Below are 25,335 nucleotides of genomic sequence, written 5' to 3' on the forward strand. Positions count from 1 at the left end.
CACAGGTGCTGATTTCGAGAACACCAAATGCCAGAATCGCTCAGCACGTCCAACCTGGGTGAAGCACTCTGAAACTAGAAGGGCAAAAGGAACATGAGAGTCATGGTTTCCATCTCATGTTTGCTTTGTGCACATATTGGGCCAAACATTTGTGGGTAAGGGTGTAAATGAAGAAAATCGCTACCATAGTAAGCCTTCTCTCTTTTCCTTCAAGCCTCCTGCTTGCTGACCACCCTGAGAACTGCCAGAGCCCTGCCATGTTTTCATCGTCCTTGGATCCACAATGCTCTGCACCCACCAGCCCGTGTCTCCTGTGTCCTGCATCGCTGCATGCAGCTGCATGAGTCTGAAGAGGGATCTATGGATCAGTATCAGACTCAGGGACTTGAGTTGGATTGGGCTGGGATGCTCTCTTGATATATAACTACTTCTTGGTATGCAGTTCTTTCGAATACATAGGAATATCACTGGATTTTTTTCTCTAGTCCGCCCAGCCTAACACACTAGATTCTATGCAGAATATGACACCAGGACCAGAGGAAGGCTTATTAGCAATCTGCGATATGCTTGCAGAAAGGAGGGACTGGAAGCGCTTGCTGATGAAGATCTAGGATTGCAACCTTCAGCACGGATGACAACTCAGCGGAAAGAATGGTGTCTGTCACGTTAAATTCCCAAAAGTGACCTCTGGGTGCAGTTCTGCCCCGGCCTCGGCATTTAGCATTGCGGGTATTCCAAGCTTGTGGGGCTCATCGTGGCTATATTTGCATTATATGATAAGTAAGAATATTAAAGATTTTTCACTAAGTGCATATTGGCACTTTTCAAAAGTGTCCATTACAGTTTTTTTGCTTATTGGCTTTTTTTCTTATTGAGTTATAGGAATTTTTTCTCTTTGGGGTGGAAGTCCTTTATTACACATATTAGGAAGCTTCAAAATGTCTGTGGGAAAATGGAATGAGAGGATGGTGGAATTTTTCATGAACTCTTTTAAGCCCCTCATATTTCAGAGGTTCATTTCCCCCTTTCATGGTCAGGGCTTTTTGTGGCCTGGCTAGGAAGGTTTTACCTCAGAGGGTGTTGCATTTGCCTGTGAAGTATTCTAAAACAACCTACTAAATGTTACCTGACAACATCTAGTCTTCTCCACCTTTTCTTTCTCTGCCTTCCATATAGAAGTCAATGGATTCTCTCTAATCAGTATTTGCGTATGGTAGAATCTGGAGATGAGATATTGCTTTTACAATTAGGGAGGCAAAAATGAAACAACGAGAATCATTGAGCCTTTCATATCAATTCATCTAGGTCTCAGAGCACACGGTTTATTAAAAAGTCCCCACCCAACAGTATCACCTGCAGCGTCATAGCCCTGGAGAGAAAAGCCATTTCCTGGGTCCAGCTGGTTCCGTCTCTTTTAGTGGTTTCTGCTTTCCCCGCTTCTGCTAGTCTGCTCGCGAGACAGCAGTCACCAAGCTCAATCAACCTTCCACGTCCACAGCACCTGCCCCTGTCTCTCTCATGCTCCCGCAGGACTGTGGGCTCGATCTCCTCTGCTCTGTGCTCTTTGTCCCCTCCAGGCCCCAGCAGCCTGTTGCACCCCACCTGCCAAGAAGTGGTACGCCCGTGAAGTGATTTTCTTTTCATTCCTGCCACCCTGAAGCGATTGGAAAGAAAGACAACAGCCTTCTCTTTTAAAAACTTTTATTAGGCATTGCTAGATGACATTGCATGATGTGCCAAGCACACCATGTGAGTAAGCAGCACGCCATAGTAATCCATACAAGAAAACGGCTCAAACGGTGACAGTCAAAATAGTTTGATTCCCATGAAAGTTTTCAGCCAAGAGAGATATTATCTCATAATTAAGACTACTTTTCCATTCGAGATCAACCAACCGAAAACAATTTTAAAAGCCCAACCACAAAAAAAGGCCATAGGGACATATTCACAATTCCAAAATTTGACTCAGAGATACAAGATATCCACCTTTCGAAAGACATGCCCCTAAAATTGCTTGCCAACCTTTGGGGTGCCTTTACCGCCAGCAGTAAGTGACAGTGCATGTCCTCAGGAGCGCGACACGGACACACACATCCGCCGAAAATTCTTGAGGTAATAGATTTTTTAATTTTCACTGCTTACAAAAACAAACAAACAAACAAACAAACAAAAAAACTGTTCATTTTCTGGTCCTGTCCAGCAGGACATATCTCTTGGCAGGATTCTTTTTCTTCAAATATTTAAACATATGTGCATATACAACCTGTCTTTGCCATTTCTAAACACATGGTTTAACTATTCATCACACATTCATCGGGAGAGGGTGAGTTATAAACTATAGTACACGGAGAAGAGAACCAAACCAGCATTTTGTATACAGTGAAAACAAAAGGCACCGACCAAAGAGAGCTAAAGAGCAAATTGTACAGAATGACTTGGTGTTGGAAAGCCTGCTGTCACACGTAACTAGCAAACACCACTCCAGCCTCTATGCAGAGGAGCATTACAAAGACAACATTACGAACACAACATTGCCAAGGACAGTTGTAAGAAATGGGCCAGCTCCTGAACTATCACTGTTATTTATTTTTGAAGCTACTTTACTTTTTGTGTGTGTGGTAAGTTTGTCCTAGAAAGATCTATAAAGTCTGCTAGCCATTTCAACTCATTACAAACTTGGATAATCAACATCCTTTTCTGAATTTTAAAGAAATTTTGGTAATAATGGCTTCAATTCCTAGTGTTTAGTGCCTTGTTCTTTTTTAATACATGTAGAAAAATGTTGATTAACCTGATGGTCTAGAGCCTGATGGTCTAGAGATAATAGAGTGGATTAAGCACATAAGTACAGCGTATACACACCCCTCAAAATAGACTGTGTCATTAGCATTTTAAATAAAAGAGAGAACACTCACAAAATGTATGGCTCCGTAAGATAATAAAGTCAGGTGAAAAAATAAGGCACTAAGAACATAGATAAATGTTATATATATACTCTCATCGCACAAAGTATTGTATGGAAGGTTTGGGACTATACATTAGTGCTATGGAGATATAGGAATAAACACTAAGTTTACCTGGCTTTTATTCAACAACATCTTCCATTCTCTTCTGTACCACTGGGACACAAAATGACGGGGAACGTGCACTATGCTACAAGCACAATTCAGTGAAGTAACAGCATGAAACTGAAATGCTGTTGAAGAAAAGTTGATGACTCTAATAAACTAAGAAATTAAGATTTTAAATATTCCCTATATTCTAACATTTTTATCTCCATAGAATTCTTTTTCCTACACATATTCAAGAGATTCTACCCAAGGACATTAATATTGGCCATTTTCTTTTACTTCTACTTTCTCTCAAAATAAATCCATAATGATTTCTTCCATACAGTTTTATGAGGTAACAAAGAATAACACTACTAGTGAAATGTAGATCTTTCACAATATCATTGAAAAACAAAGAAAATTAAAGTCGTTTCGACCAGGTTCATTTAAAACATGACATTATTTGGAAAATGTCTATATATTTCATGGGGGATAAAAATGTATGCAATGAACTGACATAATGAACAAGATCTGGTACAAACTAGTGGTGAAAAAAATCATTTTTAAAATTAAGAAATTGTTTTTCATTTTCTATTTTCACGGGAATATAATTTAAATGAGATATACAATGGTAATTGAAATAGCTTACAATTGTTTCTTAGAAGTACAAGTTTCTGGATATTCAGCAAGCCCAGATCAAATAACCAGTGTTTCTTATTAGCATTTTATATTCTTTGTGGGAAAAGAGAATGTGATTTATCTGCTTGTAATTTTGCAGTAGGATATATGTATATAAATATGTTTCACGAAAGTGTCTGATACTCAATTTTATTTAAAATATAAACCACCTCTTGTGTCTTTCAGTCATGTGTTGCGATCATTTAATTACATTTTAATGCAACTGTTGTTAATGTTCCTTTTACACATTGTTTTTTGTGGTCTCAGAATTTACTAATTAAAATAGCTTTTTATGAGCAACATGATTGTCAGTTCTCACATCCAAAGTCTGTAACAGATTGTCCTTGGCATGGTAAATAACTATCTATAAACCCATTGTTCTAGATTTCATCCAGAATACAAAGAAAGTTGCTTTACTTTTAGAAACATCAGTTTAATATAATTATGATGAAAATGATCAAATATCAAAAGTAAACTACTGCAGGGTCGCCATATGGAATTCCAAAACAGTATTTCTTTGAAGTTGATAAGAAAAAGGGCTTGTAGCCAACAGCTAAAAAGAAAACTTTCTATCAGTTTTCTTTATAAAGGAACACAAACAATGCTAATTTTATATAGATGGGAAAAAATCAGATGTAGTAGAACTGTATTTGGACATAGAGGGAATAATGCGTTAGCAAAAATTCACTTGTAGGATTTGGCTGGATTATTGAAAATATTTCCCCAGCTTATGTTTGATGCAAATCTCCATACATTTGCAGCACAATTTCTGCAATTTCTGGGTCCCTTTAGCAACCAAGTTTGACTCGTCTCTGACCTTTCCTTGTCAAATCCTAAACCGATCCTAAATAATCTTATTTTCTTCCTAGTTGGAGTGTGGTTTTCATCTAAATCATATCAATGAACAAATCGAACAAGTTATATATTTCCAAATGACAGATGACTTCTCAAGAACAAGCCTAATGTCAGTTACATTCAATGCTATCCACTATTGATTATCAAGAAATTCAATGATGTCTCAAAAGCATGAAACTAAATCCAACTCCAAGGTCATATTGTATGACATTTTGCTGAAACAAGGCCATAAAACATTTATTTAGCTACTTTGGATGAATCATGAATGACTAGAGGTGCAAGGAGATGGATGTCTATCTCTCTGGTTCTTCTGTCTAATGAGCCAAAGACAATATTGATCTTACAATATTCATATACTAACTTGTGAAACTTAATGTTAAAGGATTATTAGGCCCAATGAGCCATTTGACCTCATCACATTCATTTATTTCTTGAGAGCAGGCTGGGCAACTTTCTCGCATCAAGGATGAGAAAGTGTTTTAGGCACTCCCAATGCCCTTCAAATTTTCAGGAAAATCAAGCCAAGGTAAATGATGCTCATTCCCAGAGTTAAATTATGGTGTCTTTTCAGTGTTCGAATTTCACATCATTAGAATCAAAGGGTGAGAATTTATTTTACACTTGAGTGAGACAGGATGAAGCCTGGGGATGCTAAAAACAAACAAACAAACAAACAGATAAGGTGATAAGGAAATGGGTGAGAAAACACAAATATGATGTTGAGGAACGTGTGTACCATTTCCCAAGGCCAGACGATGCTTTAGGTCTGACCGATAGAGTGGAGTGATAGGAAGGTGGCAAAGACCTGAAGAATAAAAATATGTTCTAGACTAATAAAGCTATAAAATCTAAGTGATATAAAGTTTAACATACCTAATAAAATACACTTTAAAAGGCAAAAGAAGGTATAGGGAGGGGGGATGGCGGCAATGTTTTGCATATTAAAAAATAACTTATTGCCTTTAAATCCCTATTGTTACTATGCTCAAAACAGCTATTTCCTTTGCTCAAACAAGGAAGAGAGTTTATTGTGCACACGACATGTTTCTACAATTGGCAATATGAGAGGAGAAGGCTTTAGCTAACCTTCCAAATAAACTTTTTCAAAAGTGTCTTGTATTGTGACTGTTACTTCGATTTGGGTGAAGGGAACTCATGTTCAGGCTTCATGACAGTGATAGCCATTCAGTAGGTTACAGTTTGGAAGGTAGACTATTAGTTGGGTCCACTAAAACAGAGTCACAAAAGAATTCCACTGCATTGAAAAGTTTCTATCGCATTATTTCAGATTAATCAAAGAAATGACTACGGATATATATAAGAATGTGATCTTGGGAAGTGATTTCCCAGAGCAGGAGTGAAACACTGTAAATTATAATGATTGTGCACACAGAATGAGTTGGTGCCGGTTCTTGGTGTAGGTTCGAGATACCATGGTTCCGGTTAGGAAGAGGCTTTAAGGTTTCATGAAATAACAAGAAGCAGTCAACACTTTGAGCAGATGTCATTCATCTACTATCTTAGGCAAACATTCCGACTGGGTTGCTCGGTGACGTGAGTAGCGGTTGTTATGTCTCTGTATTGATCTCCAGCACTACTGTAATTTCAGAAATTCCATGACTTGTTTTTCAGGTATGTTTTTCTTGTTTAAAATGTTTCTGCTCCCCTTCAAATGGAAAGAGGTGGCACATTTTTCCTAACTCTGTTATTCCATTTTCTCCATTGAAATATCCACACATCATGAGTTGCCTTAACTTTGTCGATAAGTTACTTAAATGGCACAGCTATTTTAAAGTGCATTATTGAATTTTAAGGCTCTAGCACAGCTAATAACAGACAAGCAAAAAGAAGCTGAACACGGGACACTTTACCTTCAACGACTGGCACAGATGCTAGCCACATACACAAAAGGATAAGCACACAATCCCACGTGCAGACTCCCATCAAGGCCGACGTGTAACTTAAACAGCAGGCCCTGGGAGAACTGGGACCCGACAGAACTGCCTCGTTTTATCAGGACTCACAAGTAGTCCACCTTGGACCACGTTTTTATCACTGTTAGGGGCAAATATTTTTAGCTTTCCTTCTCTGACAGGCTCCCGCCTTCACGGGTTTCATTGTAAAATTAAAATAGAATTGGCATTTGGTTTGAATTTTCTTAATTTTGCAATTAAGAGTATGTCAATTAATGACCTGGGTCACTAACTGTCTGACTTGATCGATTTAACGGGCAGCCAGAAAAGTTTCTTGGAAGGGAGAAGCTGGACTGAACCCTGGGCAGATACAGTCTAAGTGGCCAGCAGCCAGGAAGGCATGGGTCAGCGTCCGTGTTCACCCACCCCCTGGTCTCTCTTCCTCTCCAGTGTTACAGAGAGGTGGATAAAACGAGGCAGGAAGGGTTACCAGAGACCGAAACATTTACGGTGCTTTGTTGACAGTTTGGGCCACTGCAGTAGGGGAGTGATAAGCCACGTTCGAGGGGGCTCTTACTTGGAAGTTGGATCGAAAGATAAAGGCTCACCTGGGCCTCTAGGCCTCGGGAGATGGGAGGTGGCAGAGGACTGAGCATTTCCTGACGGGTACCACTGAATCCTGAGTTACAATTAAAGACAGCATGGTGTAACCGAGTGGTACTTAATGACCTGTGCTTGTTTTCCCGTCTATTCTAGGAGGGCACAACAGCACCAGGAAGCCCACCTGTGGTGGCATCAGGACATCATCTGCGCCGAAGGTCAGCCTCCTCCCCTCTTCTTACCTCATAGACAGATTCCCAGGGCACTACTGGGATTCATTGCCAGCAAACGTCTCCCATGATTCCACATTGATCAACATGCCAGCAAGCCCAGGCTTACCTAGAGTCCAATTTTTATTTTTCTACGATGTTTACGTTTAATTGCTAGCATACTGCTTTTCACTTTCGCTCATTGGTATAATCCAGATCCTCCGCGGAACAACATGCCTGAACATGGACAGTCATTTTTAACATGACAAACATCTTCTGTGTGCTGGACTGTGTCATTTAGATCTAACAAGTTTTAAAACTAAGCAACCCAACATTCGATGCAGTATTTTTCCCTCCTTTAGAGACATCTCACAGTATTTTATTTTTGTTGGAAAAAGAGTAACTTTACAATTTTGGGCAAGGCATTTATTTAATCAAGCAGTGGGAAAATTATCCTGAAGAAGAGGCTTTCTTGACAGATGGATGCATATTCCTATACCCCTCCCCGCGCCTTCTCCAAGAGAAGGCTATCAGTACATTACTCTGATCTCATTCACTGAGAATGCATTAAAATGTGGCTACAAATATCTTATGAAAACCAAATTCAAAAAATCAATGGAGATGCTCACACAGGGCACAAAACTATACGCAAAATATCTTCACGGGTGCCTTGTTTGTAATAGAGAAATGTGTGTGTGTGTGTTGGTGGGGGGGCGACCAAAGTCACTTTGTATTCCATAGGGGCTAATTAAATAAATGAGCACACTGCCCTACGAGGCAGTGTGCAGTAATTTACAAAAGAATGAGGTAATTCTATTTAAAGTCCTATGGTAACGTGTTCACTGATACATGACAAAATGAAAAAGAAGTCGCAAGATACTACGGGTATTAATATTGTACCAGCATGAAACGAATGCACACACAGACATGCACAAGGACAGGCACACACACACGTGCAGAGAGTGTCTGAAGCAACACCTACCAAACCATGAACAGTGGCCACCCCTTAACAAGTAATGGGTGAGTTAAGCGGAATCTGTTCTATTTTACACTTCTATGGTTTGATGTTATTAAAGGAGTTTGTATTACATTTAGAATAAGAACATGTAAAAGTGTTAAGCCTTGGATAAAATGATATTTATGTATGGGCACACATCTTTTTCTAAGATAGTTTCTAGAATTTACTCCAAAAGTAACTTTTATAGTTTCACCTTCAATATTGGCACCAATATAATCTATTTTATTTTCTTCTTTTTAAGACTTTGATAATGCTTAGTAAAACAAAAATTTCACAAGTAATGATTTTAACACATCAGCAGGGAAAGACCAAAATGTACGTCCATGTGTAACGAGAAAAACAAATACATCCTTTTTTAAAATCTATGAATATAAAAATGAAACACCTGTCTATCGCAATGCTCACTATTCTTAAGCACTGATAGAAACAGCCTTCACTGTTTGATAACAGACACCAGAAGTTTTCTAAATAATATATATAAAAATACCTCCAAAAGATAAATTATTTAAAGGAATAAAAATCCCTGAGTAGGCCAAAGACAACAGACACAATAAACTAAGAAAATAGATTATCTAGACCAGAGAGCATATTATTCAACCAGTTGGTATAAATGTATGTGGCACATGTATTCATATGCAGTTAGGGAATATTTTCTATACATACATATGTATAACATACATGTACATATTCACTAAATTTAGCATTATGTTCAAACACCACCAAACTAAGGCCTAAGTCCAGGAAAGATATATTTACAAAAAGTACTTTATAAGAAGAAATACATGGATTTAGGCTAGAAAGTTTCATACTTAGTCTTTACACTAGAGCACCTGGAAGAGCCACTCAATAAATATTTGTTGAATAACAGAAAGACGGGTGGATGTATAAAGGAATGCAAAGATGACTCTTTGAAACTAGAGCATCATTCTTTCTTAAGTTATACTTTGGAATATAGGCTATCTCCAAACCATAAACGGCACACCCTTCTTTAACTGAAAGTAGACAACTGAAAATTGTCTAGAAGCTATGGTATAACGATTCTAGTTATTATCCACAAAAAGAGGAAGCATGCTGGCATTTATCTATGTGAGTAAACTTCATAACAACAGACTTTTTAGGTCAAACAAAAGTGACAAATATTCTTAAAGTCTAAAGCCAAACAAAGAAATACTGTCCGTGTTGATGCATGTTTAATCACATGACCTATTCCAAGCCAGACAAGGGTGCCGACAAATCAACGCTACCTCTACAGCAGAAGGATCGTATTCAGGATTTGGACACAAGTGGAAGCGTTCTTCATGGGGTTTTCTTCTGTCCTGCTGATGAACCTTGGGGATGACAACGAAGGCTTCTCCACTTGGACACTTGACCGGTCCTTGCTCTTAAAGGCTTCACAGCTTTACAAAAACTTCCTGAAAACACTTCCTTCTTTTTTGGGGGTGGGGATGGGGGAGGGGTTTGTTCTCCAAAAAGCAGTTTATATTTTAGATATACCCATGAAAACAGAAATAATTGTTTTTCTCTTTCCATAGAAGATATCAATAGGTTTGAAAAGAACACTTCAGAAAACCCCTTCCAAAGTACTATTTACTTTTATGAACAACTCCAGGATAAATAAAGAAGGGAGTAGACAGGGAAAAAGGCGGGGCATTCAATAATGTCAAATGTTGACCTAAAGCAGAATTATCAGTAATTACAACCCGATAAAAAAGTTCAATGGAATAGGGATTTGTTTGAAGACTGAAGCAGTTCTCCCTATACCAAAGTTGCTTTTTTAATGAACTAATTCCATGGAAAAGGATTTATTCATAAAGTGAAGTGTGCATGCCACTGTATGAGAAATCTGAAAAGACCAAATGCTCTGGGCTTGAGAATTTCCTAAAAGCAGCCGATCGATTTTGTCAGTAGGCAAAGTTTGATAACCCTTGGATGGCATTGCTGAAGTCTGTGTGTGTGCATAGGTGCGATAAAAAGAGAACAAGAAATAGAAAGGACCAACATCCAAATAGCCTGTGTCCTAAATTGACTTTAATTCAGCATGTCACCAGACTATGCCCATAGAGGAACCATCATCTTTAAATAGCTCTATAAACAGGAAAAATAGTGTAGAGGCGTGGAACTAGACAAGCACGAGGTTACTGGTCTAGTTTAACAAAGATATTTATATACACACAGTCACACCCTACACATAGATACCTCAGCAACTCACGGTTCTTCTTATGAATTTAGTTTCATTAGTTCCCTTTTGGGCATTGAGATGTTTAGCAATTATAGCAAATATAGCATCAGCAATTATAATTCATCAGAACGGATGAATTATAGTGTTCAGGCCACAGATGAAAACAGGTGCATATGGTGAACTTCATCTCCGGTAAAATGGCCTTGCTTATTGGTACAGATGGGACCTCAGTTATACACACTGAAGGTCACAAGATGGACTGAAGGGAGGTTCAGGGCTCCAAGACAGTCCAAGCAATACTCAGGTGAGCTCTGGACAGACCGTTCTGAGGGTAACTGATTCTGAATGAAAATATTTTCTTCAAAGAACCACGAAGAAGGTCAAAGTTAGGATACAGATGCTTATAGATTATGAAAGTGACTTTTTTTTAAAGCAGCAATCTGTACTGGGAAAGGGATGGGACGCCATGTTGGGAACGCACCGTAGCTAGAGGCATTGTGGTCTGCAGAGAGCCAAGGGAAGACCAGATGGCAGCAGGTTCCTCAGTGGTTTCCAGGTAGGGCTCACATGTGGGTGGACCCTTCCGCATAGCTCCTACCCAGACCGGCATCGTTCAGATGCATGCATCTGTGTTTTACCAGTGCATACCTGTCCGTGACCGTTTTCTCTGTTTTTTACAAAGGCAATAGATAGGAAATACAAATAAACCTAGGGTTTAAAACAAAGAGAGAGAGATTAGAACTCAACAGGAGGAGAAATGTTTCCACTTATATATTTTCAACTTTCCATTTTGCTATTTGTACATTACTATTGTTAAATAATCCTTACATGCAATACATAAAAATGAAAAGAGAAGAGATACCTGTTATGAAATGTGTTGACTTCTAAAAGATTTTATTCTTTATTAATGATGTTCCATTGGCACGCCCTCTCTGCACTGTTAAGAACCTTAGTGATGCCAGTTTGAACATAGGATATTATTTTCGATCACAACATCAAACCATAACTCTTAGTCTTTCTTAACTCGCTGTCATCAAGTCAATTTCTAGGCACAGTCGCCTACAAGATAAGGTGGACTTGCCCCTGTGGTTTTCTGAGGCTGTGACTCAGTTTACAGAGTAGAAAGCCTCATCTTTCTCCTGAGGAGCACCTGATGGGTTTTGAACTGCTGACCTGTGGCTAGCAGCCAATGTGCAACCCACTCCACCACTCCTTCAAGCCTTCATGATTAGTCACAGTCATATGATTTTCACATTATGATGTCTACACTACAGGTTCAGGAAGCCCAACATATTAGTTAAGAGTCAGGCTTGATTCCCAGTTCCCAGTCAGCTTTGATATCCTCAATTGTAAAACCCAGACAACAATGGTATCTAAAATGGTATCATAAAGTCCTGGCTCACTGCAAGAACTTAAATGCCAGATATAATTATATCTTTTCTGCCTTATTTGCCAAATACGCCTATGAAAAATCTTTCTGCCTTATTTGCCAAATACGCCTATGGGAGAAAAAAAAGGGAAAAATCACATCTGCTACACTGAAAATTGATCAAAGAAACCTTTATCTGACACAATTAATGTAAAATTTGCTAAAGCATTGGTTCTCAAAGTGTGGCCCTTAGACCAGACACATCAACATTCCTCGGGAACATTTTAGCAACGTAAATCCATAAATCGGGTCCTGCCCGAGCCCTAATGAGAGAAACTGTGGTACTGGCTCAGGAAGCTGTGCTTCAAGCAGCCCTCCAGGATTCTACGGAGTAGCAGACTGTGGAAAGCACTGCTGCACGACACGCTGTCCCACTCACTGTACAAACACAACTACAAATCACAGGACCCAAAGTGTCAGTGGTAGTGTTCACTGGGACACATTCCATGTACATCAAAGGGATCTTTTTGGAGCAGACCAAAAGGAGGATCAGAGTACTCAGGAGCTCTTCTGATGCTCCAATCTTACTGAAAGTTAGAACATCTGGGTCCTGGTCTATTCGAGTCTTTCATTAATAGTATTAATGAGAATAATAGTATTAGCCTGTACATAAAGAGTACCTGTGTAGACTGGAAAAAGCGCTACACAAATCCATCTGACATGAAGCACACTCCGAAGGATTTGTGCAGCATGTCCTGGGGGTCAATTCACAAGGCCATGTTCCTCCTAATAGGTCTGTTCCTTGAAAGCGAATATGGAATAGAAACCATGTCCACTTAATCATTTAACTCATATGACTGTACAATATGCTCCTATTGCATAGCATTAAAAAACTGGGATACGCTAAGCATTTCTTACCGATCACAACTGCGATGGCCCCCAGGGCCAATCCCAGAACCAGGAGCAGAGGTGCAACGCACAGCTTCCCAGCTGCAAAACAAAGGGAAAACCATTGAAAGGGCCTTGAAAGCCGCGTATAAAATAATGTCCGCAGTGCCTGTTTAAACACCGCAGTGTGCGCTGCTTTGAAAGACGGCTGTTTATAAGGAAGACTCTCTTTGCTAAGGAAACGTGTCCGATGAATGGGCACATTAACCAAACGTGGACAGCAACAACTTATCCTTTGCAAACAGGAAAATTGCCCCAGGACCATTTCTCTCGGAACGTTCAGGTCACTTCTGCTTGTGAGTTTCCCGAGTAGAGCCTACTCTGCACACAAAATAGACAGCTAGTAGGTGTGACAAGGGCTCCACTCAAACCCACACCTGGAAAAGCGACTTATAAGTTACGGAGCCAAAGGGAAATTAACGTGAACACGGAACAGACTGAATTACAAGCGGCACACTCCGATGGCTAGAGGAAACACTATGGATACACACACAACAGGTATGAGGTATGTACTGCTGCAAGCTTTCCAAGTGACTCAGTTGCTCACATTTTAAAAGGGACACTTATGAACAAGGATACTATATGCTGACGAGGAGGCCGTGTGTCAGCACTCTGCATTTTCCCCCAAACGAATAACTGAGCAGATAGGTAACAATAACCAGTCGCTGCTGAACAAAGTAAGGAGAAAAGAAATAGCACCCAAACTTCGTAACTTTTATTGACAGTAAAACTCTGATCTTCCGAAAAGCCAAATCCAATGCTACCAAGTGAATTCTGACGACAGGACCTGAGAAATAGCCACACCGCGGCATAACCAAAACACAGCTAGAAACGGACGCTGCAGGAGACGCGCCTAGCTGCTCAACGATGAAATGGAACCTGGCTCCACACACTAAAGACCGTGACTTGGAATAACCAATTATACAAAGTTAAAGAAAGCGGAGTGTAATGCAACCACTATATTAGAAGTTTGTCAGAACGATATTAACTTTCGTACTCTTAACGAAGTCTTTGGAGTCAAATTATCAAAAGCATATAAAATATAGTTGTAAAATCTAGCCCCCAACCCATTTCCATCTAGTGTATTCCTATTCCTCGTGACCATACATGCAGTTCCCCCAATGGGACATGCTGTCCTTTCGGAGTGAGGCCAGAGCGGGGACGGGGACAAGCTTGGGGTGCAAAAGGAAGATTTCCACACTTAATGCTGCATCATGAGTTACAGTAGCAACGTTTTTAACCGCCCGGGATTTTATTCTCTGAAAAGGGGGCAGTAGCCAAATAAATTTGGGAACCTATGCTCTATAGGGTTTCTGCAGCTATAAATCTTTACAAGAGCAGACAGCCTCATCTTTCTACCACGGAGCAAGTGGTGGGTTTGACCTGCCATCTTTGTGGTTAGCAGGCCAAAGCTTACCTGACAGCCCCACAGGGGTGCCTATCTCATCCCCAAGATCACTCAAACACAAAGCCTAACCACAGGTTTATACTGATACTTTCACCAAGGAAAAATTCGATTAAGTAATTTTAAATCTCATTGGACAATTCCATTTGGCACCCTATTAAAACTAGGCTTAAGGGTTTCGGAAGCATTGGCTCTCATATTTAAAAGAATCTATTTTCCTTCTGTACATGTGTCTCAGTCTGCTCTTTCACATTCTTTTCTAACAACTTCCAGATACATTACACGTCAAAAGGAAGTCTGTAATTGGGTTTCTTGTGGTCATAATAAATCAGGGTTAACCCCTACTTCTTCCTTGACAGTTTCCTAACTCAAAAGGAAAGCTTGGCTTATTTGAGTCTGTTTACCTCAAAAGCAAATGTTGGTTACACAGCTGTTCGTCGTGCAAGCAAGTAAGAGAAACACGAAGTGAGGCATCAGCGACAGTCTTGAATCTACTGAATGCTGCTGATTGTAGAAATCATGTTTAACTACATCTTGGTAAGGGCTTTTATAGAGAGTATGTAAATGTTTAAAAGCAATGCCACTGGTTTCCACATGCTAAAATTTATTAGAATGTTTTATCTTTCACATAATGTAAATTTACCATTAGCTTCAGTTTTGTTCTAATCAACCACAGTGTGACGTTTCAAGTGGTTCGAGGGAGATTTCAAAGCAGTAATAACCTAGAGACAAAGGTGAAAGCCAAGCCAAGCACACTCACTGCCATCAAGTCAACCCTGACTTGCAGCGACATTACAGGACAAGGTAGACCTGCCCCGTGAGCTTCTGAGATGGAAACTCTTCACAGGAGTAGAAAGCCTCCTCTTTCTCCTGAGGAGTGGCTGGTGTTTTGAACTGCTGACCTTGCAGTCAGACCCCTAAGTGTAACCACTGTGCCACCAGGGCCCTGGAAGAAAGGTAAGCAGACACATACAAATGTTTTAATGAGGTAATTGCAGAAAAATAAACGGAAGCACAAATATGGATGATGTGAAAAAATTATATTCTATATAAATTCCAAATAGGGCATGACACAAAGGTCACACATCTGGGAGGTGATGCTCTGTGCTGTGGGAGAATTGGAGTGAGGAATGAAAAAGAGCCAACGTATAAACATTACACTTGGATAATGAAACGCCTGTTTGTATGCCATAAAGACATTTGACATTCATTCCACTGGACTGCCAGCTCTAAGGTTGGCAGTTCAAAACCACCAGCTACTTCGAGGAATAACTATGAGACAGTCTAGTTCCATAAGGAGTTAGTCTACGAAACGCACAGGGCCAATTCTACCCTGTCCTATAAGGTTGCTATGAGGCAGAATTGCCTCCAAAGCAGTGAGAGTGTTAGTGTGTTCCATTAACTGTCAAATGGTTATGACTCCTGGCTCACCAGGCCATGAGGACGATGTTCCTAATTAGAGCAGCCAGTCCACAGAGAGGAACACATGGCCGCCCCTATATGAGACAGGACGCCCCTCACTGACCCATAGCCCCACAGGGGACAACACCAGAGACAAAGTGTGGAATTGCGCCCGATCTGATCAAGCCACACCAAGGCAAAACACTAAGGGGTGCAACAGAACAGCAAGGGAATGGAGTTGCGATGTCCCCAGGGAATGCTGAAGGTGGACTGTGAGGCCAGGGCATGGAGCCCCAACAGACTGGACTGGAAAACACTCCTAAAGGTCAACAAACAGTCCTTGAACTAACTACAAGCTTTTCTTTCTTGTTATGTTTTGTGTGTTTTTTTTTTTCATTGGCTTGTTGTTGTTTTGTTGTACACTGTTGCTTGGTTTTGCACTGTCTTGTTTCTGTGCATGTTATTATGTCCGCTGGTCTGTCTAAATAAGATAGGCTGGATGAAAAATCTGGAGGAGAAAACAACAGGACTGACAGTTCCGGGGGGATATGGGAGAGGAGGAGGTGGTGGAAAAGGTAGTGGTGTTAACAAACCCAGGGACAAGGGAACAACAAGTGATCCAAATCAGTGGTGAGGAGGGTGTGGGAAGCCTGGTAGGTCATGATCAAGGTTAATGTAACCAAGAGGAATTACTGAAACCCAACTGAAGACTGAGCATGATAGTGGGACAAGTGGAAAGTCAAAGGAAATAGAGGAAAGAGCTAGGAGGCAAAGGGCATTTATAGAGGTCTAGATAAGGACATGTATATATGCAAATATATTTATATATGAGGATGGGGAACTAGATATATGTGTATATGTTTAAAGATTTGGTATTAAGGTAATACTAATACTCCCTCAATGCAAGAATACTTTCTTCTATTAAATTGGCATTCTATGATGCTCACCTTCCCAACATAACCACTGAAGACAAAGCGGGTGAATAAGCAAATGTGGCGAAGAAAGCTGATGGTGCCTGGCTATCAAAGATATAGTGTCTGGGGTCTTAAAGGCTTGAAGGCAAACAAGCGGCCATCTAGCTCAGAAGCAACAAAGCCCACATGGAAGAAGCACACCAGCCTGTGTGATCGTGTCGAAGTGATCAGTTATCAGGCATCAAAGAACAAAAAATCATATCATCGTGTGCTCACCTCCATGATACAATCGCTGAAGAAAAATGGGTGCATAAGCAAATGTGGTAAAGAAAGTTGATGGTGCCTGGCTATGAAAAGATAAAATGTCTGGGGTCTTAAAGTCTTGAAGGTAAAGAAGCAGCCATCTAGCTCAGAAGCAACAAAGCGCACATGGAAGAAGCAGACCAGCCTGTGCGATCACAAGGTGTCAAAGGGATCAGGTATCAGGCATCATCAGAACAAAAATCTTACCATAGTGAATGAGGGGGCGAGTGCAGAGTGGAGACCCAAAGCCCATTTGTAGGCCACTGGACATCCCCTTACAGAAGGCTCTTGGGGAGGAGAGGAGCCAGTCAGGGTGCGATGTAGCAATGATGAAAAATACAACTTTCCTCTAGTTCCTAAATGTTTCCTCCCTCTACCACTATCATGATCCCAATTCTACCTTGCAAGTCTGGCTAGGCCAGAGGATGTACACTGGTACATATAGGAACTGGAAACACAGGGCGGATGATCCCTTCAGGACCAGTGGTCTGAGTGGTGATACTGGGAGGGTAGAAGGTGAGTGAGTTGAAAAGGGGGACTGGATTACAAGGATCTACATGTGACCTCCTCCCTGTGGATGGACAACAGAAAAGTTGGTGAGGGGAGATGTCGGACAGGGAAAGATATGACAATATAATAATTTATATAGTATCAAGGGCTCATGAGGGAGGGGGGAGCGTGAGGGGAGGGGAAAAATGAAGACCTGATGCCAGGGGCTTAATTGGAGAGCAAATGTTTTGAGAATGATGAGGGCAATGAATGTACAAATGTGCTTTACACAATTGATGTATGTATGGATTGTGATAAGAGTTGTATGAGCCCCTAATAAAATGATTAAAAAAATAAAATAGAAAAATAAAATAACATTTACTTCTCGTTAACAAAAGGGTAATGATTAATATGAAAGAGAAATATAATGCCTGATCTATCAATGACAACGTCACAGTGTATGTAATTCAGCTAGCAGGGCTCTGGGATGGATGCTGGTGTCACCGGTCCAGACCACAGCATGATGACTGTGCTGCACATCCTCCGTAAGTGAGCATGTGTAGAAGACATTAGGTGGGTCCAGTTAATGTGAAGACAAAGATGACAGTGCCGCTCTAGTTAAACATTTGAAAGACTCATGACCAGAATTTTGCAATGTAATCGCGACTTCATTTTCAGAAAACCAAAATCTGCTCCCTTATATCAGTGATGCTCTGCCAAGACATTTATATTTTTCATTTTGATTTCAAAGGGAGACTATCTCCTCCACTGTTTTTGGAAAAGCCCTCACTTGGAACGGGTGCTCAGAATTCTCATGGCTCTTAGATTTCTCAGTTCTGTTATCACTACTTGTTTCCCAAAGGAGTATCCTGTAAGTCCTGTCAGATACTCACCACAGACTGACCCTCGAACTAATCTCCTTAAATGAGGTCTCTCTGGGAGGTAGCGGTATTTGCATCCAAATATACTGAGGTTTGAGGTGTGATCTCCAAAGAATCGGAGCTGGCGATATCTCTCCCCACATCGATAACAGAAATTAGTGTTGCACTGTGAGCAAGTCATGTGGTCACAGCCTTCAGTTCTCTGGATGTGGATCTGCATCCGTGGAAAGCGGAAAGAGAAGGACATGTTACATCATTTTAAAAACGGTACAACACTTTTGAACAAGTTTCTAAATAAAATCCTTGATAAGTATTTCTGAGGCTGTCGATTGGGTTATAACCGACAACTGCAATTTTATTTGTACGGCACACTTCCATGTGTTCAAAGTTGGATAAATGCTTAGCACTCAAACTTTTCGCTTATTTTGATCGACACAAATAAAGCTCATAGAAAACTTACTTATCTTCCCAGACACACATCCACCTCAGTGTAAGGTGCAGTGCAAAATGCTGTCTAAGTACATTTTGAGCATGTTGGATCAGCAGGAGCCAGGAAACTTGGGGATTGGAAGAGCTAAAGAGAATTCCTTGAAAGAAGGAATGAATGCAACACTCTTTGAAGATATATCATGGGGGGGAGGGGGGGCGGGATCTCTCGTTACCAAAGGGAACAATTGCATATCGATGTGTGCCGAAATACTACCTGGGCTTCTAAATCTAAGGTGATTTGTCGATGTTTGAAAGACTACACAAAGCCATCTACACCACTAAGCAACTACCTTCCATTGTTGCGATAATGGCAGGTAACTGCAGCCTCGCCTCTAAGGCAGCAAGGCCTTTTATTTTGGAGCCTACCGCATACGCAACGTGGCAGTTCCCTATGCAAATGCCACCATCAGGGTATTGCTCCCGAAGAGATCATTGGATCCTTGACTCGGAACCCCCAAAGACACGGTACATAAAATGGAGCCTCCATTATCTCCAGTGTGCATTTTCTCTTTGCTCAGGTGAACAAATATTAAGGAGAACTTTAAAATTTACCCGCAAAATGATTTGGTTGCATCCCCTCTCTCATGTGATCAAGGAAGTGTACATTAAAACAGGTTGACCTAAAAGCGTGCTCCCTTTTCACTCTACTGTAGGGACTTCAATACATTCAAGTCACACCTCCCTCACTTAGTCCACAGCTCAATATGTGGCTTTCCACCTACTTTCCTCTTTTCCCATCTAAAAATATGAGAAATCAAATATATACATAATGTCACATCAACCGTCCTGATTGTCTCCCTCTTCATGTAGGCTGATGCTATCTGGAAAGAAGTGCCTTCCCAGGTAAACACCGGTTGTTGTGAGTCAGAGCCAATGTGATGGCACCCTCACTATCAACAGCTTCTAGTCAAGAGCACTGGAGCATCATCATTTGTTCAACAGAAGCAAAACTTAACTTTTCCTGATATGGTGACCTCATGCTCTGAACATATATTTATTTTTCATTTTCCTGACACTGCAGGTAGAATGAAGTCCGGTTTTGTGAGGTTGAGACCATATCTAATCTGAGGTTTGAAGGGTTTTCTTGAAGAGAATGATGGTAAATGAAAAATACAAATGAGGCGCTAGTCTGAGAAGGGTTTTTGCAGTCTCCGAGGTGTCAGCTTGTTAATTTCCTGGAAATCTACCCCAAGTCACACATTTTTCTTCTGTTTTGCTGCATGGTTCTCAATGATCTATGTCAGTGGTTCTCAACTTTTCTAATGCCGCCATCCTTTCATACAGTTCCTCATGTTGTGGTGACCCCAACCATAAATTATTTTTGTTGCTACTTCACAGCTGTCATTTTGCTACCGTTATGAATCAGGGGACCCCTGTGAAAGAGTCATTAGACACCCAAAGGGTCGTGACCCATAGTTTGAGAACCATTGATCTATGTGGTCATACTCATTTAGCACAGTAGGTGGCATTAAAAAATTAGAGGTCTTTGGGTCTCCCCTCTACACCTCCTCCTTAGAATCGGTATGATTGTTTTGGGTCTTCTGATGCCTGGTACCTGGTCAACACCTCATGATCACACAGGTTGGTGTGCTTCTTCCATGTGGGCTTTGTTGCTTCCCAGTTAGATGGCTGCTTGTTTATCTTCAAGCCTTTAAGACCCCAGATACTATATCTTTTGATAGCCAGGCACCATCAACTTTCTTCACATTTGCTTATGCACCCATTTTGTCTTCAGCGAACATATCAGGAAGGTGAGCATCACAGAGTGCTAGGTAATTAGAACAAAGTGTTCTTGTATTGAGGGAGTACTTGAGTAGAGGTCCAATGTCCATCTGCTATTCTAATATTTCACATATATGTATGCAGATTTATGTCCCTATCATTATATATAAATATATTTATATATGTATGTACCTGTATTTATACATCTACAAATGTCCTATGCCTCCTAGATCTTTCTTCTATTTCCTTTTACTTTCATCTTATTCCACTATCATGTTCGACCTTCATCCAGCTTTCAGTAATTCCTATCAGCTACCTTGCACTTGATCAAGCCCCCTACCCAGGTTTTCTATGCACTCCTTGCCATTGAGTTTAGATCACGTGTTGCTCCCTTATCCCTGTGTCTGTTGCTCACCCCTTCTTTCCCCCCACCTCCTCATATCCCATGTCCCCTGGAACCATCTTTCCCGTTGTTTTCTGTGAGGACCTAATGCTCAAGGAAATATGACGAGGACTATATTCCCTAACTTATAACAGAAGGAATCTGGAAAGCTGCTATTCCACGGTAGGAGAGCTGCCACTTTGGTAAGTTAAAGGTAGAGTCCAAGTACATCATTCTGCTTTAAATGTTCCCACAGATTCTGCCCTTAACAGCTAGGCTGCCTTCAAGTGAGCACATGGCTGATTCTGTCTCCTTATAGACACAGACATCCTTTTGCTCTCTCTTCCTGCCGTGTCACCCAACCCCCTTCACACCTTCCCCCAATTGCAGGAATTAGGTTTGCTCACTTGTGAGCTCAGGGACCTTCATGTAGATACCACCTACTTTGTGAACATGTACATACTGAATACACATGTCTTAAGGCTACTATAAATGTCCCAAGATAGTAAAGACTCTCTCTTACTTCTCCCAGTTCCACGTGGATCATCAAGAGGAGCTGAGGTGAGCATGCTATACCCTAAAATGTGTCTGACTCCTTTATTGTATTCTCTCTCCAATCCTCTGTGACTTTATTATAATCTTTATTATTACAGTACATTTGCACCTTCTGGCCTTTCGGTTGTTGGAGGATGGTTTCCTCTGACAGTTTTCTCCTTGAGATAATTTATCCTGTCTATCTTATATAGATAACATGAAAAAACAAAAGCCTATAAATAGTTCCAGGTCTGTCTGTTGACCTTTATGAATGTTTTCCTATTGAGTCTGATGGGATGCCAAGCCCTGCCCCTTAAGTCTATTTCTGAGATTTCTTGCGGGCTTCATTGCTTTGCTGCTCTGTTGCATTCCCTTTGGATTTTGCCCTGCTGTCTGTGTGATAGTGGTGAGGGGGGTGTTAGACTGGAAACAATCCCCACACTGTCTCCAGTGTTGTCCATCATAGTGCTTATGGGTCAGTGAGGGAACACCGTGTCCTAGGGTGGGGCTGGCTCTACCTTCCTCTCTGTGCACTGACTGCTCCAAGCAGGAATATCATCCTCTGGGCTTGGCGGGCCAGGATGCGGTTTTCTCTCTCTCTCTCCTTCCCTCTTAGTTTGCTCCTGTGTGCTCTGAGCAGACCCGCCCCTCTTTCTGAGCTGTAGCTTCAGTGCTGTCCTCTGTAGCACATTCTTCTGGGGAGGGGGTTCACATAGCTTGGATTGGGGCTGACAATTGGACACCCCCTCACAGAAGGGTCACAAGGAAGGGACCAGCCAGCTAGGGTGCAGGATAGCACTAATAAAACATACAACATTCCTCTAGTTCCTGAATGTTTCATTCCCCCCACTATCATGCTCCCAATTCTACCTTACAAATCTAGTAAAACCAGAGCATGTACACTGGTACAGGTAAGACCCTCAACACATGGAATCTAGATAAACCCTTCAGGCACAATAAACCCTTCAGGCACAATAATGGAAGTAGTGATACCATGAGGGTAGAAGAAAGGTGGGGGAAAAAGAGGTATCTGAGTGCAATTATCGACATGTAACCCACCAACCCAGAGTTATAAACAACAGAAACATGGGTGAAGGGAGAGTGGAGAGTATAATATATGAAAATAATAATTCAAAATTTATCAATGGTTCGAGAGTGGGAGGGTGGAAAGGGAGGGGGAAAATGAGGTGCTGATACCAAGGGCTCAAGTAGAAAGAAAATGTTTTAGAAAGGATGATGGCAACATATGTACAAATGTGCTTGACACAATCGATGTATGGAATGTTAGAAGATCTTTAAGAGCCCCCAGTAGAATGATTTCAAAAATAGAACAAAAAAGAAACAAGGGGACAAACTCTTACTAAACCCTGGAACCGTTTCTGATTCTTCTTTATATCACCGAACACTCAAGAGAAAACACGCTGGAAAACCAAAGTTTCACTTCGTACATGTTCAGTGGCTAGACTCTGCATTGTCTTTAGTCTAAAAATGGAGATAACAAAGCTGCTTCACACATTTCCTGATAACATGGCAGTGTCACAGGTGACCTAGAAAGGAACGCGGACTAATACTGAGTTAGTGCCTTTTCGGTGCCAAGCATGGAACGTGGATTGGCACCTCTAAGCCCTGTAGCCAAACCAGAAGATGCGCGTTCTTCTTCGCAGCCAGAGTGCGGAAAAGTGAACTGCTCAAGCGACAGTTCAAGTGCATGGAACACACACGTCTCTTCAAATGCTAACTGTGAACCTCTGGGGAAGGCAGAGGGCAAGGGTATTCGTGTTAACAGCAAACTACTTGTGGCAGTGAAGTCCCACAGACCTGCTTTCCCTGGACAAGACACAGATAGATGAATCTTTGCACCTTTTTGCCATGTCGGGCCACATCGTATTTTTCATGATTTCAAAATGATAGCAAAACGTTTCCTACAGGAAACCTATCTTAATACATTGACTAGATGGCACGACGTTTGTTTTTGGTTTTCTTCGCTGACATTTCAATTGCCTCCACATTTCTTGTAGAGTTTTCACTATCACTTAAAATCTGCTTGTAATATTGCTTCGTGGGCTCCTAAAAGCATACTTGTTTCTTTTAAATAATAAATAATAGGTCACCATTACTCAGAATTGATGTCACGCAGTGGGTTTTTTTTTGTTTGTTTCTATTTTTGTTTTTAAGTCTAGCAATCCGGACAAAGATGAAACGTTCTAGTGCTGCAAAGATTTACAGTCTTAGAAACTCCCACTCTACTCTGTCCTACAGGGTCGCTAGGCGCCCGTGTGAGAGAATGTGAGTGAATTTCGTTCGGTCGGGCTGTGTTTCAGCGAGTCTGTCACTATGCTGTACTGGGGCTTGCATGTGGCCGTGATGCTGGAAGCTACGTTACATGGACGGCCAATGCCGGCAGAGTCCCTCACAATGGAGACGGATGTGGCGCTTCTGAACTAAGACGACCAAAATAACCTGGTCATCCACTTTCAAAAATCCTGGGCATTGGGAACGTCATGAATACGAGCGAAACACTGTCTGCTAGGAGAAGGTGGGCCTCCCCTGGAAAGACACTCGAACACAGACCGTGGGAGAGCTGCCGCCTCAAAGTAACGACACATTACAATTTTTTTTTCCTCTCAAGCTTTACTGTGAAGTAGGTGTGGGTTTCTATAATCGGTCATCTTTTCACATTCAGCAACTTTAACAAGTTAGGGAACCCCATCCCCCCGGCTTGCCCCGTTTCTTTTAGGGTTCCCCTTTCGCCCCACCGACCTTCTTATAGGAGAGTACCTCCCTTCTCCCTAAGTCCCGCTGGTCTCTATCTCACCTTCGCTACAGGACCAGACTGTGTTGATGATGGTAGCTGTCGGTGCAGGAGGTTTTGAGATCAAAAAGTAGAGCCTATCTTAATGATATGGATGAAGTACAACTTTGTGATCTTCATTTGCTGGCACGCTATGACTACAAATGAGAAGAACCAGCTGAAAATATTCATTAATAATTGGAATGTGAAATGTATGAACTATTAATCTAGGAAAACGAGACGTTGTCAAAATGAAATGGAACACTTGAAAATTCATAGGCTAAGATTAGTGAGTGGAAATGGGCAGCTATTGGTCATTTTGAATATGGTCTACTACTCTGGGAATGGCATTTTGAAGATCTATATACATGTATGTATGTATGTATATATATATTTTCCCCCAATATGTGGATGCACTTTGAGCTCCCACTTTCCCACAAGCCCTAGCCCAAGGACAACCAGTTCTTATGACACAGCCTTTTCCAATACTCACCCTCCTGAAGGCGCCAGGGAAGATAAATGGGCACTTGATCAGTGCGGTGAGGGGAGCAGTTGGTATCAGCTCTCAGAAATAGTGTCGAGGTTCTTAAAAGCTTGGGTTTCTTCCAGGTCTGTCTTGATTGCTCCAGAGTCAGTCAATTCCCACTCTACTTCATTCCTTGTCAGATTCATGCCACCAAGCAATAGAGGATTAATAAAAGGGTATGTCCTTCAAGACAAGCAACTATTGTGAACAGATTCCCATCAGGGTAATTGGGTACGCACACTGTTGAAATGACTTTGATAAATTTAACATCCAGAAACTTCCTGGCAGCTCCACTCAGGTGCTGATTTAACAGAGCACAGAGGGGAATCCTTTGTCTGCAGAGGTGCAAGGTTAGCCATAAGCCCTCACCAGCAGTGGCAACTTCTTAAACACAATCTTTTGCTGAGATCTCTAAAATGTCTCTCAACTCATTGTCATTTGCCTCAAGTTTCTTCCAAAGTCCCTTCTTCATACGTTTCTACAACTGAGTGAAGGAGTCGCTGCTTCTCGTATTCTTTCTTTTCTAATTTTTTTGAACTTTCCTTTGAGGACACGATGCCCTTTTGCATCGGATGTCATTCCACTTGCCTCCTGATTTAGGATCCTGCATCTTGTTTCCAATCACTTATGTCAGGCCAGACAGGGACCCATCCTCCTCACCCCTCAACATTCTTTTGAG

General features: G+C 41.2%; 1 protein-coding gene and 1 pseudogene across 3 annotated transcripts in view; both read right to left on the reverse strand.

The window, feature by feature from the left end:
• Positions 1-9,492: 9,492 nt before the first annotated feature.
• Positions 9,493-25,335, reverse strand: part of RNF217 (ring finger protein 217) — a 131,049-nt gene continuing 115,206 nt past the window's right edge. Inside the window, exons 4-7 of one of the 3 annotated variants that reach the window (XM_075554601.1) lie at positions 18,225-18,426; positions 17,050-17,129; positions 12,790-12,861; positions 9,493-11,210 (exon numbers count right to left, since the gene is read on the reverse strand). In XM_075554601.1, coding sequence (XP_075410716.1) covers positions 12,793-12,861; positions 17,050-17,129; positions 18,225-18,426 — 351 coding nt within the window. In that variant the 3' untranslated portion in view covers positions 9,493-11,210; positions 12,790-12,792. The remainder of the gene's footprint in view (positions 11,211-12,789; positions 12,862-17,049; positions 17,130-18,224; positions 18,427-25,335) is intronic. The other 2 variants (XM_075554602.1, XM_075554604.1) reach the window with 2 other exon arrangements.
• Positions 24,570-25,309, reverse strand: LOC142453352 (phosducin-like protein 3 pseudogene; annotated as a pseudogene).

The sequence above is a fragment of the Tenrec ecaudatus genome, chromosome 7, assembly GCF_050624435.1.
Source record: "Tenrec ecaudatus isolate mTenEca1 chromosome 7, mTenEca1.hap1, whole genome shotgun sequence".
In the NCBI taxonomy this organism is placed as follows: domain Eukaryota; kingdom Metazoa; phylum Chordata; class Mammalia; order Afrosoricida; family Tenrecidae; genus Tenrec; species Tenrec ecaudatus.